Below are 22,450 nucleotides of genomic sequence, written 5' to 3'. Positions count from 1 at the left end.
GTCTCGGCATGGCTGAGCAGTGCGTGGGTGGCACGGAATGGTGTGTAGATTTGGCCAAGTCCAGCGTGTTGTTTGAGCTGGATTATTATGTCAGCCTGGACTCAGCTCAGACTAAATGCCTCGTTGCCAACTCCCCAGTCCTTGGCAAGGTCTTCAGTGATTCCTAACCTATCTCATGAGATGGCCTCTAAGTAGGAGATCATTTTTAATATCAGAAAAATTGGCCTTCATGAAAAACACAGCGTAAGCCCACCTCAGTTCATTCTAGACAACGTGATTTTCGGCACACATGCTCCTCGATTTTAAAATATTTGGTAAAATAATTAGATAATTGGCACTCTGGCATTCTGAATTTTATTTTTTTGGGGGGGGGGGGACTCGCTGTACATATTCTTTGGCAAGACAGAATAAATTTCTAGATTATTTTTTAAAACTACATATCTACCCAGATATGATGTGGCTTTTGTTGATATATATTTGGGGGGATTAGAAAGCAACGGTTAGCACTAGAGATTTTTTTTTTTACATGAAACTAAATGGGCAGCATTAATGCTCCTGTTTCGTGTTCACTGAAATTTACAAAGCCCGTCTGGGAGGGAGGTTTTAATAGATGGATCAGGTTGTCCACACCTGACCCCACTGATCAATTATAAAATCACTTAAACTCGCATCTGTGCATCCTATACCGATCCACTGGGAAGGACACAGCACCCGCCAGGAACAGTTCTTGCTTAAAAGGTGAACCTGAGCCTAAGGAAGCTTCTAGGTCTAGCTGCTAATTTAGAAAAAGTCAAGGGTAGAGAGTCATGTTACACAACACCACAAGGTCATGCGTAGCAGGTCCCCTACGCTGGGGATTGGCAGCCCCAATGACCTAGTTTCTTCAATAGCAACAACAACAAAATGTTACTGAAAAAAAAGTAGAAAGGAAGAAGAAGCTATTATAAGAAAATTAAAAGACATATCAGCCAAATGTCATGTTTGGACTTTGGATCCTGATGCATAAACAGAGCAATTTTTTGAGAACAAAGATGTTTTTGAAACCAAAATCAGGAAAATTTGAACAGAGGCCGTGTAGGAGGTGACTTTAAGGAATTATTATTCATGTCATTAGACATAATAATGGTATTTTGGTCAGTTCTGTAAATTACAGAGATAAAAATAAGCACCAAATATCTCTCCTGCAGGGAAGCGGAGGACCAGATGGCTATCCGGGCACTGTGGGACCCCAGGGACCCAAGGTGAGCTTGGTTTTCATTCGGATGGTTTTCACTTGGTTTCTTTGGATGGTGTTCTGACCACCTCTTACACACCATGTTGGACAAGGAAGTATCCTCTAACCCAGTGGTCGCCAACCGGTGGTCCGTGGACCACTGCTGGTCCGTGAGTTCCGAAAGGTTGGCACCCTCTGCTCTAACCTATATAAGAATAGATAACCGAGCACACAGCATTTACTAGTCACATTATCCCAGCCTTAGGATGCTACATGCCCTGCAGGACCCCACTGAGCAGAGTGAACCAGCGGGGCTGGGGGGAGGAGCTTTGTAGTAACAAGAGGGTAGGACACCCCTAGTCCCCAAGGCAGGATATGACTGACGTGTTTGGGTAATTCATGGGCCAGCAGAGAAGTGAAACCCAGTAGGATGAGGACCTGGTGGGCTACAGCTGCACCAGCTGATGGGGAATCCAGCCAGTTAGGGAGCCTTTTCAGCTGGTGAAGACAGCGGATGTCAGAGTTAGATCTGTGGGACCCAGAGAGGCTCCAGGGCGTTAGCTCTTACAGTCCAGATGGCATTGTAGCAGGGTGTTGTTGCATCCCTCCCCTTCCCTCCCCTCCCCGCCTCCCGCCCCAGCTCACCCTACAGGGTGACTCAGATACCATTATCAACAACAGAACAGCCTGCCCTGCAGAAAGCAGCCCCCTGACTGGCTCCAGTGTTTGACAAGGATTTCAAAGTGATGTTGGCAGCTGCGCACTTAGTTGTCTCTTGGTGTGTCTGGGATGCGGGACTTGCTGGCTCAGCATAATGGAGATGGCGCCCCCGGCAGAGTCTGTGGTTCAGTTATTCAGAAGAGAACGCTAAGCTCGAGGTCCACTGCAGACCTGTCCTTCGGAACCAAGGCAGTGTCCAAAACTCCAGAAGGCCGGTCTCACATTCTTGTTTTCCTCTTTTATTTTTTCCTCCAGGGAGAACTGGGTGACCCAGGCCCCCCTGGCCCCCCTGCCTACACCCCCCATCCTGCTCTAGCTAAAGGTTTGTATGCGATTTCTCCTGCATGAGACTAATATATTCTCTTATGTTATGAACACACAGCCATGGACTTTCAAGAAAGAGGTGTCCATGTAAAACAAAGCAAACAAAAGATGTTTAGGACACAGCCTTTGTAGACTTTCTGTCTTGTGTGCACCTTCCCGCATGGCCTCAGTGTGGTGTCACAGGAGACCCTCCTTTTGCCTCTGCCTGAGAGCGCTTCCACTCTCCAGGTGAGACCCCTCTATGGGGAAATCCTCTGGCCTTGCCATCTACAGCATCGCTAAAGACACCCAGTCCTTCTGCTCAGCAGGCCTCCATAACCCTGACCAACCCTAACCCACCTTCACCAGTTCCTGCTCCTATAAGTGCTTATGCTCCACTGCTAGCCTGAAACCCAGTCCGGGTCACAAGCTATAATCTGTACACAGTCACCTCCCTTTAGACTTCGGGGAACTAAATCACCAGATATGTGCGCATGACCAACTGCCTAAGAAGATGCTGCACATATAGTTGACCCCGTGTGTGAATGAAGGATTGTGCGTGTGTATGGCTAATGGTCTTGTTAGTTTAGCTCAGCCTTCCAAATACTTGAAATAGGATTCCAATTCTGTGGAAAGAGCAATGGTCTCTGAACCTTTTCGAATGTGCATCCCTCTAAATAATTGTTTTAATGTTTTGAGCACTCCCCCCAAATAACCATACATATATTTATGGATAGATAATTTATCCATGTTATCGGAGGTTCCATGAAGGCAGAGATTTTAGCCTATGTGGTTCACTGCTGTATCCCCAGTCTCTAGAACAGATCTAGAGGGTGCTCAGTAAATATTTATCTGAATGACTGAATAACATACATGCTAAAACTTACACATCCGATAGGGGTTTTAAAGGATTAGGTGTTTTTTAAAAAACATATTTTTATTGATTTCAGAGAGGAAGGGAGAGGGGGAGAGATAGAGATATCAGGGATGAGAGAGAATCATTGACCAGCTGCCTCCTACACACCCCTCACTGGGACTTGAGCCTGCAATCTGAGCGTATACCCTGACTGGGAATCGAACCATGACCTCCTGATTCATAGGTTGATGCTCAACCACTGAGCCACACAGCCCAGGCATGGATGAGGGTTTTTATGTGGTTTTTTAAAAAATATATTTTATTGATTTTTTACAGAGAGGGAGGGAGAGGGATAGAGAGCTAGAAACATCAATGAGAGAGAAACATCGATCAGCTGCCTCCCGCACACCCCCCCACTGGGGATGTGCCTGCAATCAAGGTACATATCCCTGCCCTGAATCGAACCCGGGACCCTTCAGTCCGCAGGCCGACGCTCTATCCACTGAGCCAAACCGGCTAGGGCTTTATGTGTTTTTTTTTAATAAAAATACTCTAATGCTTCCTTCCTGTACCCAGTAGACCATCTGGCTCACCCCTATCACATATGCCCAGGGGTCAAGGACTTGCTGTTCCACTTAGATGTGACCCACATGTCGGTTTAATAGCTACTTTCGCCTGTCTTTATCCAACATGCCAAAGAACATAGCGATGCCACTTTGTGTTTATTTTCAGATGAGGCTTGTTTAAGCATTCATGTGTAACTCATCCAGCAAATAGTTATGAGAAGCCAACCCAGGCAGGAGCTGAGGCTCAAGGGAAGAGGGACTCGAAGAGAAGAAGCGCCCCACCTCCTTGCCCCCTGGCACAGTGCCTGGTGCATGGGAGGAGTCCTAATCATATCATTCCCCTCTTTACTCTCACTTTAGACTCAGCTATTTATCCAGCCTGATTTTCCACCACCTCTGCCCCTCCACACCCTGACAGCCCAGTCCTGCTGAGCGCTCCCCGCTCTACTGTCAGTTTGGGCTGATCTCTGGATGCCCTTCCCTCGCCATCCTCTGCCCTCTCCCTCTCCTGTCTCCTCAAACTCCACCCCTATCCAAAACTCAACTGTCAGGTTACCTGCTGCAGGGAACTTAAATGGCCCAGGCACCCTGCTTCACCTCTCTGCAAAATTAGGACTATGACACTATCTATGTCACATGGTTTTATGGGAATCAAATGTTTTTAAAGTATTTCACACGAAGCCTAGTGCACACAGCAATAGCCCCAAAACCTACTTCTGCTGTCTTTATTCTCCATGGTCCCTCAATATCAGATTTCCCCCCCAAAATAATCCCCCCCTCCTTTGAAGCCTCCCTGCATCTTTCTGGCCTTAGGTACCTCTCTGTTGTTTTAGGATATGTCTAGGGATCCTGCCTTACCCCTGTTGACTGGGAATGAGCTCCCTGAGAACAGGAAGTAAGACATATATTAAACATCTGGCCCCCGCCTCACTTCACACGTGCGCAGGGTATTGGTAAATGTGTCGTCAATGAAACGGTGACCATCGGTCGCGGACCTAGACAACCATCCTGTTCTTATCATGAGGCCTGTCTCGGTTTCAGGTGGCAGAGGTGACCCAGGATTTCCAGGGGCCTATGGAGACTCAGGAGCTCGGGGTCCACCAGGAGACCCTGGCCCACCAGGCTTCCCTGGCACGTCCATCATAGATGAAGGTAATGTGGCTCCACGGTATCAAAGCTAGGACCAAAAGTAAGTCCCCTCAGGTCCTCGCAGAAACCACCGGCCCTCATGGCTGGTGCTGCACTCGTTCTCATTGAGCGGGTTTAGCAGCTGTGATGGGCCTCCCAGCCACCTCTGGATGTCTTCGCAGACAACTGGCTCTGTGACAGTAGCTCTCCCACTAGGTTAGACCTTGCCGCTGATGAGTAACTGTCATGATTCTGTCAGTTGGCTGGGAAGAGCAGGAGCAGTCAACAAATGCTGTTGCCAGGTGTTGATAACAACTCTCAGGCCATTGTTTGGGGGCAGGAAGAGGGGCTTTTTTTAAGGAAGTTGGAATGATGAGGAACTATACGACTGGCACCGCCCATGACGTTGCTAAATGGACTGTGAATTTACTAGTCCTGCTGGTGGCCTCCTATGGGCGGGAGGGCCAACGCAGCTGCTAAATATCCGAAGTTTCACACTGCTGGTGATGCTGTTGGATTTTCAGATGTGAAGAGAGGCTTCCCCGGTGAAATGGGACCCAAAGGCTTCCCAGGAGAGCCGGGCATCCCTGCGCTATACCCCGGCCCGCCAGGAGTTCCCGGAAAGCCAGGGTCCCAAGGCCTCCAGGGGCCCGCCGGACCACCTGGACCAGACGGTAAGTGGACAGAAACTCATGGGAGGTGTACATTCTAGTGTCCAGAGGAAGAAGTCGGGCCCCAGCCATATTTTCACTTGGGCTTTCTGCGCAATAATGCCGTAAACCAGTAGGCAGTGCATTAGGGTGTAGCAAGTTCCCTGCAGAGCCAATAGAAAAAGCCAGTGATGAAAGAAGGACAAACCTGTTGAGTAGCAACAGTGCCTTGGATAGTACATAGTCAGGGTTGTCTGTCCTTCAGTGAAACATGGGAGAGGTGCCCGCTGGAAGCAGATGAGAGCTGAAAGCCGTCGGTTGATAAGTTCCAGGCACCTTCTTCCAGGGCAGAGGCCTCACACCTTGACCTGCAGCCTCTCTCCACTGTTTAGCCAACAATTTTAAGCAGACTTAGTCATGTCTTCCCAGCCCATGCAGAGCCAAAGCTACAACGGAACAGGTGGCAGTAGCTGATGACAAGAAGGGAGGGCTGCACCGCCTATAAAAAGAAGTGGCAGCAATTAGCCAAGGTCAAGATGAAAGGCTGTGAAAATCAAGAAAGTAGACAAGCATGAGAGTCTGTCCCCACATGAGACCTAGGGGGGCCATCATCAATTCATAGCACAAAGTGGTGTTTCCCGTGGCGGGTCTTTTAGTTGAGAATGCTCTCGGGAGGCGGGGAAGTGTGCCATCAAACATGGTTATTCGTGTCAGCCTCCGGGTTTAAAGAGTTGTGCTTTGAACATTGTAGAATCTCTTCATGGGAACATGTCATCTCCTCAAGAGATTGGCTAGTTGAGATATTAGAAGAAAGCCTGAGGTTACAGTTTCTTTCTGTGTTACATGGACCACAATTGAGCAGCTTCTTTCCAAAATATTTGACTTTAAATCCTCTGACATCACCCCTGGTGGTCATGTATGGCTTCCTCTCTGCAGAGAGGAAGAGTATCGCATTTGCTAACAGGTAGTGTTTGATGCCAGTTAAAGGTCAATTCAGAGACCCGACCTTTAACTGCTTTGGGAAGACCTTCTCTAGAAGGAAAACTGGGGGAGCCTTAGGAGCCTCTCTGGGCATACTTCTTCCACTAAAAGACCAGCAGTCACTTCTCCGACTCTGTTTAGAATTCCACAGTGAATTTTTAAGTCAGTATGGCTCTGTGCTTCCAATTTTCCTTTGACCGGAGAAACCAAATTCTCACATTCTTTTAAACATTTTTAGGTGCAAGTACTTCCCTGGAAATTGCCAAATAGTTTGAGCAGTGATATCTTTATTTTATTTTTTATCCTGGAAGTAACCCTTATTACTGTGACAGTCTTTATAATGGCTACATTGCTATGAGTGTTATATTTCCTGAGTAAATGGTATTGGTTGAGTTTTCCTTTTTTGGCAACAGAACACGCTGTGTTAAAAATAAAAGCATAGCCCAGCCAGTGTGGCTTGACCTATGAACCAAAAGGTCACCGCTGGACTCCTGGTCAGGGAACATGCGCCAGTTGCAGGTTTGATCCCCAGTAGGGGGCGTTCAGGAGGCAGCCATAATTCTCATCATTGATATTTCTATTTCTCTCTCCCTCTCCCTTGCTCTCTGAAGTCAATAAAAATATTTTTAAAGTACTTTGGGAAACGTAAAGGAAATACATACATACATACATAGCTCTTTAAAGGACTTTGATTGAAGGCCAACCTTGACATTATTCCTGTGACTAAATTCCTTTTTTATAAAGACACACACACATACCATCTTGCTTTATAAATCTTGCTTAGTAAATTTATGATTTACTAACATAAGTCACCTGTAAAAACATTAACTTATTTCTGATTTACATTGAAGACTGAAGAGAGAATTTATAAAATAGGTGGAATGGTATTTGATAGATTTTATCAACTAAAAATTTTAAAAGCATGCAGCTTAAGTTCCCTTTGACTATTTATCTTACCGCACGACACACAATTTCCAATAAACTTTGTTTTTTTTAGCAATCTTGTGTACAAAATGTAGCCACCCATACTGGCCTTTTTAAAAACACTATCATGTATTGTAAGAATTTAATATCAATGACCGTGATTCACTCAGAGTTTGACTGTTCCCCTGGAATGAATTGTTGGATTTTTTTCTTATTAATTGCATTACATCCTGGGGGTTTTTTTGTGTGTGTTGTTGTTGATGAAAATCAGAATTTTCAGTGATTTACAGTTCCAGCAAAATCAAACCGTGAAGTCAGGTTTTTTTCTGAGCTAAATATTTTGCTTACTCCTAGTGCCAGCTCAGTTAACTTCATCAACTGTGGGGCTGTTCCATTGTGTCTGTTCTAGAATAAGTCAAAATACTGCCTGATTTGTTCAGGGAACGCATCTTGACAAATCTGAGAGGCACACTGCTACTCTGTGGGACTTGTTTGAAATTATTGATTTCTTAGATTTAAAAAAGAAATAGGAAGAAGGAAAGCTGGCATCACATAGCCACACTTGCCTTTTACTAGATTTACAAACGGTCTAAGGAGCACACACAACTTCTGTCTCACATGTACAATGCTGATCTCCCTGACGTATCTGGGATTAACAGCTACCCATGGTACTGTACTTCTCATAACATAGTGGAAGAACCTGTAGACTTAAAATAAAGCCTGTAGACTTAAAGTCTCAGCCTGGCCTGCTCTTGACCCAGTCACCTCCTGGGGGCGCCATTCTGCTCCATCAGCAGCCTCTTGGGCACGGGATGCAGCCCTGACATCCCCTCCCTCACACACTCTCTTCTGGCTCCCGGGATGCCCCACGTTATCTCAATGACCCTTTTTTTTTTTAGGATCATTTGCTGACTCTTTCTTCTGTGTCCCCCTCTACCCGTCCATCCAGTAGATGAAGTTCCTTCTTGGACCCCCTTTTCTCTCTGTGCTCTCTACCTAAGGGAACTCGTCCATTCACATGAATATAAGTACAAGCTCTATGCCAGCACTCTATCTGGAGCCCAGGTCCATGTTCTGAGCTTCAAATACAAACTGCTAACTCGCCATGTAGTCACCACTGTATGTATCACAGACATCTCCAACTCTGTGTGTGCAAAACTGAACTCGGCTCTCCTGCTCCCCAGGTCCTCCACCCACATGCCCCTCTCCTGGGACTCACCCATCTCTACAGACCCAGGAACTCAGGCCAGAGCCCTGGGAGTCACTGTGGTGTCTCCCCCACCCACACAGGAATCCATCGCCAAGTCCTAGTGATTCTGCCTCGTGAATCTTGAGTCAGTTCATCATTTCACTACCTTTGTCCTGACGAAAGCCACCACAGTATCTCCTGCTTAGTCTGCTGAACTAGCCCACCCAATCAGGACCTGCTTTCATTCTTTCTCTCCTGGTAATTGGCCACCCAGCCAGTGTGTCCGTTTTACCTGTAAGTTAGATTGGGTAACTTCACTCTTGAAAACCCTTTCATGACCTCCTGTTGCCCTTAGGATAAAATCCAAATCCCCTTCCTTAGACCACTAGGCTGGCATGATCTTCTTCGCCTCCCTTTCTGCAATTCTGCTCCTCACTCAGCACCCTTCCTACCTCCAATACGTTTCAACAAGCTGATCCTCTCTTGGGAACTTCCCTCCTGCCCCCTCTTGGCTGGCTGGCTTTTATTCTTTAGGACTTAAACTGAGTGTCAAGTTCTCAGAAATGACTGTCCTGATGCCCTCTCTCCCTGTTACTTTCTCTGAGCCCCCTTCTCACAGCACTGGCCATAATTGACACTGTGGTTTGTCTGATGTGTGCCTCCACATCTAACCAGCAAGCTCCATGCGGATCTGTCGGTTCTGTTTCCAGCTGTATACACAGCTCCTAGCACACTGCCAGGCACAGTGTGGGCGCTGCAACTGTTTAATGAATAAATGGATAGATGGATGCATGAGAGAGATGATATTAAATGTGTAGTGAGATCAAACTACATGGGACAAGAGTCACTGCCACCTTTCCATAAAGATTTAGTTACCTAGGTGCGCTCTGACATTGAGATTCTGATATCATTTTCCCACCTAGATGGCAAACGTTTTTAAAATTGGTGTTTTCCTCTCCTTCCTGCCTCCTTGGTGGCCTCATTCTTTCCTCCTCTCAGATACCAGGAGGTGGGTATGGCCGCATGTATTTTAATTTGTTGGAGGAGTTTTATTGGATCTTTGGAGCTATGAGCATGATAGGGGTTAGCAGTGAGGAGAACAGAAATGTCAGGGAGACTCAAGTTCCATGCCCAGCAGTGATGTTTCCTGCACATGTGCAACCCCAGTCCCACCACAAGATGGCGCTCCTCTCAAATGCGATTTGGAGAGTTCTGTTGGCTTTTAGAGTGTATTTCTTACACCTTTGCCCAGATTCCTGCTTGGAATTATTGGAGCCCTGCAGACAGTGGCAGGACTCGGAAAGTATCTTGATCCTTGTGAAAGGGGGGAGAGTCGGGAGAGTGGGGGTGACCACCCTGAATCCAGATGGGTCACAGGTTATCTACATTAATTACACAAACTCCGGTGTGCATGGTCTATGTATGGGGAGAAGTATGTTGGTGTGTGCACCCATTCCGGGGGAGAGGGCAGAATAGGGAACCGACTTAATTTTGATATCTACTTTTACTTTGTTGTTTTGTCTTTGGGAAACCAGGTGTCTGTTGATAATCTTAGAATTCAAGTCGTTAGCAAAATACATGGTTGAAAAATCAAAATTTTGCTTTTGACTCAACGTTTCTCAAAAGGAAAGATTTTTATCTTTAGACTTTAATAGAAACACTAAATTCACAGGCTCTTCACAGTTCTTTGCATCCCTGAAAGCAGTGACCACAAAACAGTCTCCCTTTCTCTCTGATGAGGAGTTTTGGAGTGGAATTGAGGGGTGGGGGACATTTTCACTCTGTTAGGAGATTTAGTTGCAAACCTTCCACCTCTGGGTTCAACGAGATGTGGAATCCCCTAGGCCAGTGATGGCGAACCTTTTGAGCTGGCGTGTCAGCATTTTGAAAAACCCTAACTTAACTCTGGTGCCGTGTCACATATAGAAATTTTTTGATATTTGCAACCATAGTAAAATAAAGACTTATATTTGTGATATTTATTTTATATATTTCAATGCCATTTAACAAAGAAAAATCAACCCAAAAAAATGAGTTCGCGTGTCACTTCTGACACACGTGTCGTAGGTTTGCCATCACTGCCCTAGGCTGTGCTAACGTGCTGCCCTGTGGATTTCCTCCTTAGGTTTCCTTTCTGGCATTAAAGGAAGACCCGGAAAGGAGGGCACTCCTGGGTCCCCCGGTTTCCCTGGGGCTCGCGGACAGAAAGGATGGAAAGGTAAGGGGTGTCGGGAACAATGGAGAGAGGGTGGAGGGAAGACTTGGCCCTTCTGAGTCCACTTCACCTTTTGCACTTGTTCTGAAATGAACACAATCCTTTAGTTCTGCACTGGCCCCCTCTGTCTTCCGTGCAAGTGTCACTGAAGTCAAGGTGGGTGATGTGCATTAAGTTTTCTGTGCAGCCACCCAGCACTCATTTGCTCACCCTTCTCTGTTCTCCGTCTGCCAACCTCCTCACTGAATGTTCAAGGAGCGCAGAGCCCAGCACTGGGCAAAAAAGACGAGCAGTGATTTCTCCGGCTGACCTCATATCCGAGGGCCCATCTCAGGGCAATGTAACAAGGATTTGTAAGGCACCTGCCCGCTGCAGAGTGCTTGCGGAGCAATCGTCTGGTTTGATCCTACGGCTGACCCCTGGGTTAGGGATTAGTTAACGGGAGAGGAGGTCGAGGCTCAGAGGAGTCACGTGGCCTGCCCATGTCTCACTCCCACTGGGTGGTAGAAGTGCCACCCCTTGGGGGCACTGCTCTAGCTCAGTGCCCTTTCCAGGGAAGGGTCGCCAGGTGGCCCCTTGTCGGTGAAGCTGTCAGGTACCCTGGTGAGGCCTGCTTAGCTCTCCCGTTCCTGGGCGTGGGTAGCATGTTCGGGCTTTAACCACATCTGAACCTTTGTGGATGTGTGTGGCTGTGTGCCCCACGATGGACAGCACTAACTGCAGGATCAGACATCTGCGCATGAGCTGTACAGCCTGGCCCCACTGAGCCATCATCTGTCATCCTTTCCCCACGGGCCCCCTGGCTCCTGGGAAGCCGGCCCTACCACCTGCACAGGCTCCCCGAGTCCAGCCATGGCGAGACTGAGGGAGAGAGATGGCATGTGTTCTCTCTCCCCACCTGACCTGGGCCTCTAAGCCACGGCTCTTGCCACGGCTTTCCTTCACCTAGACCCTGAGACCCCGTCTCCTCTCCTGCCCCTGAGACCCCATGGTGGCTTCCTGAAGCCCCTCCACTGAATCCTGCACTCTGCACACACCTCTGCAAATGGTCCCATTGTTTAAGCATCTCCAGTAACCATTGCAGTAGAATTCTGCGTGCGGGAGTGTGAAGACCAGAGTAGATGATGGCCGTGGAGTGTGGAGTTGCCTCCGCTCCTCCCTCCACCCTCAACCCAGCCCCCCAGCCCACTTATGCTCCTGTCCCTGCAAAGCCAAAAAGACGGTTTAACCTGTGCTTGTGAATGAATAACGAGTCCCTCCCTCTCCCTCACATTGCAGGTGATGTCGGGGACTGTAAATGCGCAGATGATCAGATCATCCCGGCTCTGCCAGGGCTGCCAGGACCGAAGGGCTTACAGGGCTTCAGCGGGGAGCCGGGGAAGAGAGGGATTCTAGGAGACCCTGGCCATCACGGCACCCCTGGGTTCCCAGGGTTCAAGGTGAGAGACAGATTCCATCACAGAGCTGACAAGACATCCTTGATGCCCATCCCTGTTCCCCCAGCTTTTGCTTCGTGAATTAACACAGCTTTGGACAGCAACACTCAAGCACCCAACACTTCACCCAAAAGGGCTACGTATTCCGAGGGGAACTTTTAAGACTTTTGCTTGGTAGAGATATGAAACAGTGCAGCCAGTGTGGAAAACGGTGTGACAGTTCCTCAAAAAGTCAGTCATAGAATGGCCCTCTGACCCAGAAAGTCCACTCCTAGGTGTAGACCCGAGAGACTGAAAACACATGTCCATGTAAAAACTCGTGTACAAATATTCATAGCAGTATCAATAATAAGAGCCCAAAGTGGCAACAACCCAATGTCCATCCACTGGTGAGTGGATAAACAAAACATACTATCCCCATACAGTGGAATATTACTCAGCCATCAAAAGGAATAACATACTGACACGTTACATACAGTGTGGACGAAACTGAAAAGCGTGATGCTTAATGAAATAAAATAGGCACAAAAGAACAGATGTTATTATTCTATTTATATGAAGTGTTCAGAGCAAGCAAATCTAGAAACAAGTAGATTGGTGGTTGCCAGGGACTGGGAGGGCATGGAGTGGGGAGCGCGGGGAGAATGGGGCTGACTGGTTAATGGGCACGAAGATTCTTTTGGGGTTGATGAAAATGTTCTGCAATTAGATAATGATGGTTCCGTAACCTTGTAAAATACTAAAAACCACAGGATTGTGTGCTTTAACTTGGTGAATTTTATGGTATAAGATTATACCCACCCTACCCCCCCAAAAAAAATAACTTCTGGCATTTTGAATGTAAAGTATCTTACTTAGGAAGCATTCACCTCTTCAGATTTAGTACAGAACTAGTGTAGCATTTTATGAAAACTCCCTTAACCCAATCAAACCCAGATCTGCATGTGAATCATGGTTTACTTTGTACGAATGTATGAAACTCCCTCCCACAAACTCCCTGTGTACATCAGCTAAGTGGCCTTTATTTCATGCCTTATGAAAAGATCATCTGGAGTAGATTTTTCTTCCGTGGCAGATTTTAACTAACCATTTCAGAGCAAATTTCAGATGAAGGCAAAGAAATTACACTTTTGTGTGTGTGTGTGTTCTTAAAAGGAGAACCAAAGCCCGGTTGGCATGGCTCAGTGGTTGAGTGTTGACCTATGAACCAGGGGGACACAGTTCAATTACCAGTCAGGACACATGCCCAGGTTGCGGGCTCGATCCCCTTTGTGGGACTTGCAGGAGGCAGCCGATCAATGATTCTCTCTCATCATTGATGTTTGCATCTCTATCTCCCTCTCCCTTCCTCTCTGAAATCAATAAAAATATATTTTTTTTGAAAAGAGAAGGAGCCGGGGAGGTTTATAAAGTGAGAAGCCTGTCATTTTATATACTTAGCAGTGGAGGAAAGGTTGCTGAGGACACATGGCCCAGGACAGTTAGAGTGGCCGGACCCCACAACATGGTGCAGGACAATGGCAGCCCCTCAGAGCTTCTGGTGCGGAAGGTTGTAACACCAGTTTTACAGGCAAAAATGAGACCCGAAGCACCCGTCTGCTCCAGACCCCAAATTTCTCAGGAAACAAATAGCCATTTCCAACTAAAATTAGTAGATGCTACGTTTTATCCTAGTTTAAAAATAATCATGGCTGTCTATTCCTTTAGAAGGGTATGTAGTGAGAATTGCAAACTTAATGGCAAAACTGATAGAATCTCAGATTGTTTGTAAAATGATTGAATATTCCCTGGAAGTCATATGATCCCCTTTTGTGCACCTGGAAAGTCTGAAATCTTCCCAAAGCTCAGGCATTTCCCAACTGTATTGTGTACACACCCACTGCATGTGTGTTCAAATATCTCTGGTGTGTTTGTGGTCTCGTACTTAATTCTGTGTTTATATGTCAGCCAACTCCACAGTAGCAGGAAGGACCAAGGTGGTTTTTTGTTTTTAAATATTTGTACTGATGGAGTCTGGCAGAGTGTTGGAAGTGTGGGAATAATCGGTCAAGAAATGAATGCATCCATCCATTCATGTGCCTAACACCTACTTTTTAAAAAATTTATCTTTATTCTTGAAAGTATTACAGATGGCCCCCATTTTCCCCCAATGGACCCCCTTCCCCAGGCCTTCACCACCGTCTTGTCTGTGTCCATGGATTATGGGTATATGCATATAAATTATTTGATTAATCTCTTCTCTCCCCGCCCCCCTTTCCTCTGATATTTGTCAGTCTGTTCCATTTTTCCATGTCTCGACCCATTTTGTTCATTAGATTCCCCATATAAGTGAGACCATGCAACACCTACTTATTAACCAGAGTCTATGTGTGAGACACTGTCTGGACACAAACATTTTCATCATCCTTTTCTGCAAAGATCTAAGTCAATAAACCAAGTATCTGTGGAATTTTTTTAGGAGAAAGGAACTCATAATCACTTGTAACATTCCACTTAATTAAACCAACACTAAAAGCTCCCATAACCTTGCAATTAAGAACTATCACATCGCACATATTAAAATGCATCTTGCTGCCAAAACCGGTTTGGCTCAGTGGATAGAGCGTCAGCCTGCGGACTGAAAGGTCCCAGGTTCGATTCCGGTCAAGGGCATGTACCTGGGTTGCGGGCACATCCCCAGTGGGAGATGTGCGGGAGGTATCTGGTCGATGTTTCTCTCTCATCTATGTATCTAACTCTTTCTCTCCCTTCCTCTCTGTAAAAAATCAATAAAATATATTTTTTTAAAAAATGCATCTTGCACCATTAAGCTGCTCATTGGAAAATTTCAACAAAATGTGAGTGATCCTGCAATAAACTTGTCTTTAAAGTGTGTTTTCTTCCAACCTTAGTTTCCAGTACCCTTTATTCTCATTATGAATGATCACACATTTCCATCCTTTGTACAGGCTGATTTCTGCTCAGATTCTAAGTAATTGTCATTAAGAGTGAGCCACCTTATGATTTAGGTCATTGCTGCTCAATAGTTCATGAGCATATGAATCCAGGGACTCAGTTGAAATACAGATTCTGGTTCCATTGCCCCAGGTGGGGCTTGAGGTTCTGTGTTTCTTACAAGCGCCCAGGAGAGGCCTCAGCTGCTGACTCATGGACCAAACGTTGAGTAGCAAGGTCCCAGTTTCCATTGCCCTGCTACGTGGCTGCTTGTAATTATTTAAAATTAAAATTCAGTTCTTCAGTCCCATGGGCCACTTCCAAGTGTTCACTGTCCCTGTGTGATTGGAGGCCACTGTACTGGACAGCCCGGGAGAGAGCGCCTCGGACACGGCAGCAAGTTCCTTTGGACAGCACCGGTTGGATGGCAGGTCATGGCCCTCCCGTTGTAGGAACCGGAAATCGTCTTCTTCACAGACGCATAAACAGTATGAAGGAGGAAGAAACGTTGTGTTTGTTTCCACAGGGAATCCCTGGTGACATTGGACCTCCTGGACCCAAAGGAATAAAGGGAGATTCTAGAACAATTACCACCAAAGGTCAGTCCTCTGTGGCCAAGCAGTTCTTGCCCTGTTGCTTCCTCTGTGGCAGCATCGGGTGAGTAAATCACACTGCTCATTCTTCCCAGGTGAGAAGGGACAGCCAGGTGTCCCAGGTGTGCCTGGTCTGAAAGGTGAGGACGGCACCCAGGGGCGTGACGGGCTCGATGGATTCCCCGGCCTTCCAGGCCCTCCCGTGAGTAGCCCCGAATGTGGGACTGGCTCAGCCCCCACCCTCATCAGCCATGTTCTCAAACACCTCAGAAGTGAATGGTGCTGGTACTCCCCTAAGTCCACCCCATGCAGCCCATTCCATTTTAACGAGCAGAAATTATATGTTTTAATACAGAGTGAGTCAGGTGGGAAGCCAAGCCCAGAGTGAGCATTTAAAAGCCAAAGAGAACCTGGCCAGCATCAGTAGTTAGAGCGTCGGCCCGTGGACCGAAGGGTCACAGGTTCAATTCCAGTCAAAGGCACATACCTGGGTTGCAGGTTATCCACCCTGGTTGGGGCATGTTGGGGAGGCTCCAGTCAATGTGTTTCTCTCACATTGAGGTCTCTCTCCTCTCTCTCTCTCTCTCTCTCTCCCCCCCCCATCTCCCTCTCCCTCTCCCTCTCCCTCTTCCCCCCTCCTTCACCCTCCCATGCTCTCTAAAAAAGTTCCTAGCTTGGCTCTCAGGGGAATGGGGAAAGGGAATATGGTCTCTTTGAGGTGTACTTATCTTTTAAAAAATAAACTGAATATTCTCACAGGGTGATGGCATCAAAGGCCCCCCAGGGGACGCAGGCTACCCAGGAGCCCCCGGAACCAAGGGCATTCCAGGAGAAAGGGGTCCCCCAGGACTGGGCCTGCCAGGCCCCAAAGGCGAGCGTGGCTTCCCCGGAGAGGCTGGATTACCCGGACAACCAGGCTTCCCCGGACCTCCCGGCCCCCCAGGCCTCCCAGGACAAATAGGTATAAGGATCCTTTCTGTCATCTTTCAAAGTTACGCGACGCTGTTTAGTGCTTCAACATGTATCCGCTGTTCTTTCTGGCAATGTGTAAGCTCCCCAGGGGGTCAGGTGAGAGTGCTGCATTGCATCATCAGTTCTCACACACAAATGATACCCAACCACAGTTTTCTCAGACCCACCAACAGCCTCGTCTCCTCAGTTGGAATGCAGGGCCTCTCCTTCCAGAGCTGAAGTCATGGGCCTTGGCAGTCCCTGCCCATCCCCAGCCTTCCCTCCACCACCACCACCAACACACATTCAGAGAGAAGTTAGTCACTTTCCGTTGTTCCCAGTTTGCCTGACTCTGTCCTCGTGTCTTGCTCCCAGATTGTGATACAGGTGTGAAAAGGCCCATCGGAGGTGACGGACAGGAAGGCATCCAGCCAGGTACTGTCATGAAGATTGAGCGGCTTTAGAACTCTTTAAAACTTCTGGTTTATAAGACATGTGACTGGTCAACAACTGCTGTGAGCTCCTGCCATGAGCATGGAGCTGGCACCCCATCCCGTTCTGCTTAGAATCAGAGAAAAGGGAAGTATAATGGGATGTAGTGTTGCCAAGTCCCCCCACCAATATCAGGCATCAATTTGCAACGTTGTTAAGAACTCAACAGATACAGTTTTACACCTAAAATGTATGCATATATTCAGCTCTCCGGAGAGGATATGGAGACGACCCCAAGCCACGGCTCGGTGGTAGGAGAGAAGAGGGGGAGAATCCAGAGGTTGACCTGGCCTGGGAGAGGCAAAGCCTCCGTTAAGGTCAGGGTTGGAGAAGTAGCATCAGGATCTGTGGGTCCCCTGCATGAGGATGAGGTTGGGGGTGAGCTGTGGGAATGGACCCGGCGCTCAGAGCAAGGGTGTGGAGCAGGAACGGCAAACCCCAGAGCTCCCGGACAACTGGCCAGTGATGCAAATGGGGGAAGGCCCCTGGGTGTGAGGCTCTGCAGGCTGGAGGCCAGGCCCTCCGGAGACAGTGGGTTCCTTTCTTTTTATGACCTGGGCTGGCCAGGTTGTACCTCTGGGTCCCTGGTCAGGCAGAGGAGGCCAAAGCCTCTGTCAAGATAGGAGCCCGGCCCAATCCCAGGCACGCAGATGAAGGACATCTCGCAGAATTGCTGGACTGCAGAGGGCTCTCTGACAGAGGCCACACCGCAAAATACCCCGCCTGGTGTCCCAGCCCCGCCTGGTGTCCCAGCCCGGCCACACCACCCAGAAGCGGCTGCCACTCAGGTTTCGTTTCATGTGGCTCCAAGCTGTTATTGCTGTGGCCGATTCTGAAGGTATTCAGAGTCACAAAGGAGAAAGCAAAGAATTCCTTTTGAAATCTCCAACGGTCTTCATCCACTGGTGGGCATTTCCAGACAAAAAAGGCGTTCACGTGGGCTCACAGGGGAGGAGCTAGATTAGCTCAGCCGTGCTGAGGTGCTGCCCTAAGTGAGGGGTGGATGGCTGCCAGCTCAGTGCCAGCTGTTATTTGACTGGACTTACCTTATTTGCATTTTTATATTAATATTCTAATATTCATTTCATTACACGATAAAATTAAACTTTTATTCACATTAGATCGAGATTAATTAACTCATTGACTTTCTCTGATCATAACATGGAAGCCAGTTTTCATGGCTGGTGTTCTTGACCTTGCCATTGTCCCAAGGCCGTGAGACTCACATTAAAGATTGCGTTGGCTCATCTTTTTTCTCTTCCTTCCCAGGCTGTGTCGGAGGACCCAAGGGATTGCCAGGCCAGCCGGGACCCCCAGGACCCCCAGGTAACGTGCTCTGGGAAACGAGAGGTCACTGCCAGCCTTCCCATTCACATCGTCATTTTTCTTTCCCCTTTTTGTACACCTTTCCTTGGCCCCCTACATTCCTCTCCGCCCTGGGATGTCTCCGTGTTCTGCCATCTTGACACTCACCACCGACAGGTCGCTTCTAAAGGAGGCAGACTTCTACTCGTCAGGACAGAAATGTGTGTGGTGATTGACACCTAGTCGAACCCTAGTCTAAAGGAGAAGATTCCGGCTGCTCAGGACTCAGCCTTGGCTATGGCAGAGTGGCTCTGATACATGTTGTGATTTCTTTGGGTTGTTTAGGTATCAAAGGCCTCAGAGGGTTACCAGGATTCTCAGGAGAAGATGGACCCCAAGGACTCAAGGGTCCCCCAGGAGATCCAGGTCGCGAAGGGTTGCCAGGACCCCCAGGTAGGTCAGGGTGGGACCCGCTCTCCGATCTTCGGTGAGGACATGACTGTGAGCGTATGATCGGGTGTCCAGCTCTGTTGTCTTGCAACATTTAGAAACTGCGTCGACAAATGCTCGATGATGACTTGTTTTTGTCCGTAGGAGATTAAAATTCTTGAATACTTTTTATCACTAATGTTCTGGGGTTTTGCAAAACATGATACAGATAGGGCAGGAAGAAAGGACAGATGTGCATAAAGATGTCCTCTGGTCGATAGGAAACATTCTAAGGGCAGCATAGTGTTCTATCAGGGAAGGGCTCAGGCAGCTTTTTCGTCTTAGATTCCCCATCGGCTGGTCACTCACCACGAAGAGCACACATGCATTTGCTTTTCATGACATTCCCTGCTCACTCTTCAGTGTGCAGCTTGTCTGGGGAAACCGTTTGAACCATTCCATCTGTGTTTGACACAGCAAATAATTATTTAAGTCATTGAGTGGCTAAAAGAGCTTAAGCCACCTACTTACCTGTGTATGGAGGGAAATGAATGTGTTTCTGGTAATGAACTATGGTGAGAAGTAGGGGGTACCTGCTTGGGGGTCAGCTTGATCTATAACATAATGCAGTGTCCCCAAACCCAGTTGTCCCTTTGTGGTTATGGCTGGAACAGTATGAGTATGACTGTGTTACTTGGTATGCAGAGAGCTATGCATTTTAGAATTGTATTATTTACATAAAACGGTAGAAGCCACTAAGGCCACCCAAGTCCAAACATCCTCCCTCGGGATTCTGGTCAGGTGTTCTAGCCTCTACAAGAATTGAGACTCGCTCTTGTCACCCAGCACCCAGAAAACATTGAAACTCTCTTTTTGCTAGAAAGTTCTTCCTCGGTTTAAATGAAATCTGCCTCCCAGTAGGTTCCTCGTAGGTTGTTCCTTGAGCCGGTGGTTCCACCGTGTAACCACCCTGCACACACATTGGGAGAGAGCAGTCATATCGCTTCACAGTCATCTCAAGAACAGACAGAACTGACCCCAGGAACGCAGTGGTTCTTTTTATAACATAATTTCCACGCCCTCAGAATTCAGAACATGACAGCCTGCCGCATGTCGGCACTCATATCAGACTGGCTCCAGAAACTGGAAAAGGTTCCGCATGTCTGGACTATCACACCCAGCAGTGGGTCTGTGTGTCCTTAGGGTCAGGTCCTTAGTAAATATTTTCAGCAAAGATTAAGTGAATTTTGCCTCGGTCCCTGATACAAGTGGTTTAATCCCAAATGTAGAACTTCGCCTTCTTCCCTGATAGATTTTCTTCCTGGGTTCAGTGTTCCAGCCTTAAAAATTGTTGCAAACTGTTATCCTGTTGCCTTTCATATTATGCATCACAGCTGTGTTTTGCAAAATTGGGAGGCACACTCCCTTGTCTTTTGTCGAGGCCTTGATGCAAACCCTGCTTTGGAGAGAAACAAAGTTTTTCTGCCATCACACCAGAGGATCAGACTGTGTCCTTCTGTTGCCCTGCTGGGAGCACCCACATGCTTAGGAGTTACAGCATTGCACCTCCATTGATATCCAAAAGTTAAGTGGGTCTATTTTTGAAAGAAGGAAAATAATTCATGAAGACCTTCTTGCCTTGAATATAATGGGTGCCTAGTAATCATAATTGATGTGTCCAGACGAGTGGGCATGAACCGCATAGCATTCTCCTGACGTGAAGAATGAGAGAGATGTGCCTGTTATCAGGGAAGCTTACAGCATGCGGAGAAAGCCTGTTCTATATTGGAATGTAAGCCCTTACGTGAACAGGACGTTGGATAGAACAGAGGGAAGGGGTAAAGGAAGAACTAATCTGTTCAGTTTTTAAAAGGTATGTCACTCCTTCTGGTGATGGGCTAGACTATGCTTCTATCACCACGTGAAGAAGAAAGTAAAATACCCAACCTCAAAGACTGCAAAACACCAAGAGTCTATTTCAGAGATAAGAGCCACATACGCACTCACACCCACAAGTTTAAGTACACAGTTCCCATGTATAGTTTTGCTGTTGTTGTTTTTAAATTCTTTATTGTTTTAAAGTATTACATTTGTCTCCTTTTTCCCCCCATTGACCTCTTCCCAGCTACCCCCACCCCCCAGCACATGCCCTCACCCACCTACTGTCTGTGTCCATGAGTTATGCTTATATGCATGCATACAAGTCCTTCGGTTGCTCTCTTACCGCCACCCCTCCCCACTCCCCTGCCTTTCCTCTGAGGTTGGACGGTCTGTTCAATGCTTCTATGTCTCTGGATCTATTTTCGTTCATCAGTTTATGTTGTTCATTATATTCCACAAATGGGTGAGACCCTGTGAAAGCCATATCTCTTTTATGGGTAAATCACGTCGTTAAAACTCTGAAATAGTGTCTAGCTCATTGGTTCTAGATCCTTTGTTCTGTCTCCCAAACCCATCCACACTGTTCAACCCACCTCCCGGCTCCTAGGGCAAGTTCACGCCCTAGGAAAGGCCCGGGCCCCATGCACACCGTCTTTCTGTCATGTATACCACATAGAGGGGGCAGCCAGTGCCTTCTTTCTCACACCCTGCCTGCTCGAGCCGAGGCAGGCATGACCTCAGAAAGCTTTCCTTCTGAACAGACACATGACTGTTCCCTCAGTTCAAGCTGAGGCCGCATCAGGGGTGAGGACGCTGACAGGGGAAGTAGTGGTGAGACCATTTGACCCAGTGGCATCAGGGACAGGCACATGACAGTCACTCCCTCCATCCAAATATGGGCGGTTGACAGTCACAATGACAAAGGACTATCGATTCCCCTTCAACGCGTTTCCAAATTGACTGATGACCAGGGAGAAAGTTACAGGGGCAGAGTTTGGGCTCTGAGGGGTCTTCTGTCAACACCACTCTGTCCCTCACTTGCACACACAATCCTGACGGTCCCACAGACACAGTGTTTTGGGATAATTTGCACAATGCAGATACCATGAATCATGATGATTTACGTCCAAGGAGGCATTAGTTCTGAAGGCTTCATCCACTGTAGCTACCCTGTAGGGGTGGGCCCAGCGGCAGGGGAAGGCAGGAGCGCCTGTGGGCGCCGTGGGCACCCAAGTGGGCGACAGGGCTTGGGCTCGAGCTAACGACCCGACTGCAATCCTCTGGGTCTCAGGTCAGATTTTGTTTAGCTGAGGGCAGCTAATTTTTCCATCGTTGTTCCTTTTTTAACAGATGTTCTATAAATGGAAATTGACTTAAAATATCGAGCTCCACTGACAACCGAAAGAACAAAATGCCTCCCCCTGAGGTGTTTAACGCAACCACTTGGGGTCATTTAACCATTTGTTGGTGGCCTGGCCTGGCCAATTCTGTGAGGGAGGCACCCCAGAAACTTGCGCTCAGGCCAGCCTCGACCCAGCCTCTTTCTGATTCCTCTTCCTATTATATCACAGTGCAGACCTGTGGTTATAGGGATGACCTCTGTTTCCTTTTAGGGTTCGTGGGGCCCCGAGGATCCAAAGGCCCGATGGGCCTCCCTGGCCCGGATGGACTCCCAGGTCCCAGC

The 22,450-nt window shown here is 47.7% G+C and overlaps 1 protein-coding gene across 1 annotated transcript in view; it reads left to right on the top strand.

Moving 5' to 3' along the window:
- The window catches only part of COL4A2 (collagen type IV alpha 2), a 181,699-nt gene that overhangs the window by 132,462 nt on the left and 26,787 nt on the right, over window positions 1-22,450 (top strand). The window contains exons 17-29 of the mRNA XM_006770706.2: window positions 1,188-1,241; window positions 2,189-2,255; window positions 4,700-4,810; window positions 5,311-5,460; window positions 10,656-10,748; window positions 12,024-12,184; window positions 15,642-15,714; window positions 15,804-15,910; window positions 16,468-16,669; window positions 17,035-17,094; window positions 18,421-18,477; window positions 18,802-18,909; window positions 22,380-22,448. Coding sequence (XP_006770769.1) covers window positions 1,188-1,241; window positions 2,189-2,255; window positions 4,700-4,810; window positions 5,311-5,460; window positions 10,656-10,748; window positions 12,024-12,184; window positions 15,642-15,714; window positions 15,804-15,910; window positions 16,468-16,669; window positions 17,035-17,094; window positions 18,421-18,477; window positions 18,802-18,909; window positions 22,380-22,448 — 1,312 coding nt within the window. The remainder of the gene's footprint in view (window positions 1-1,187; window positions 1,242-2,188; window positions 2,256-4,699; window positions 4,811-5,310; window positions 5,461-10,655; window positions 10,749-12,023; window positions 12,185-15,641; window positions 15,715-15,803; window positions 15,911-16,467; window positions 16,670-17,034; window positions 17,095-18,420; window positions 18,478-18,801; window positions 18,910-22,379; window positions 22,449-22,450) is intronic.

Source organism: Myotis davidii, unplaced genomic scaffold (genome assembly GCF_000327345.1).
Source record: "Myotis davidii unplaced genomic scaffold, ASM32734v1 scaffold242, whole genome shotgun sequence".
NCBI classification, from domain to species: Eukaryota; Metazoa; Chordata; class Mammalia; order Chiroptera; family Vespertilionidae; genus Myotis; species Myotis davidii.
This window is presented reverse-complemented; position numbering and strand designations above follow the sequence as displayed.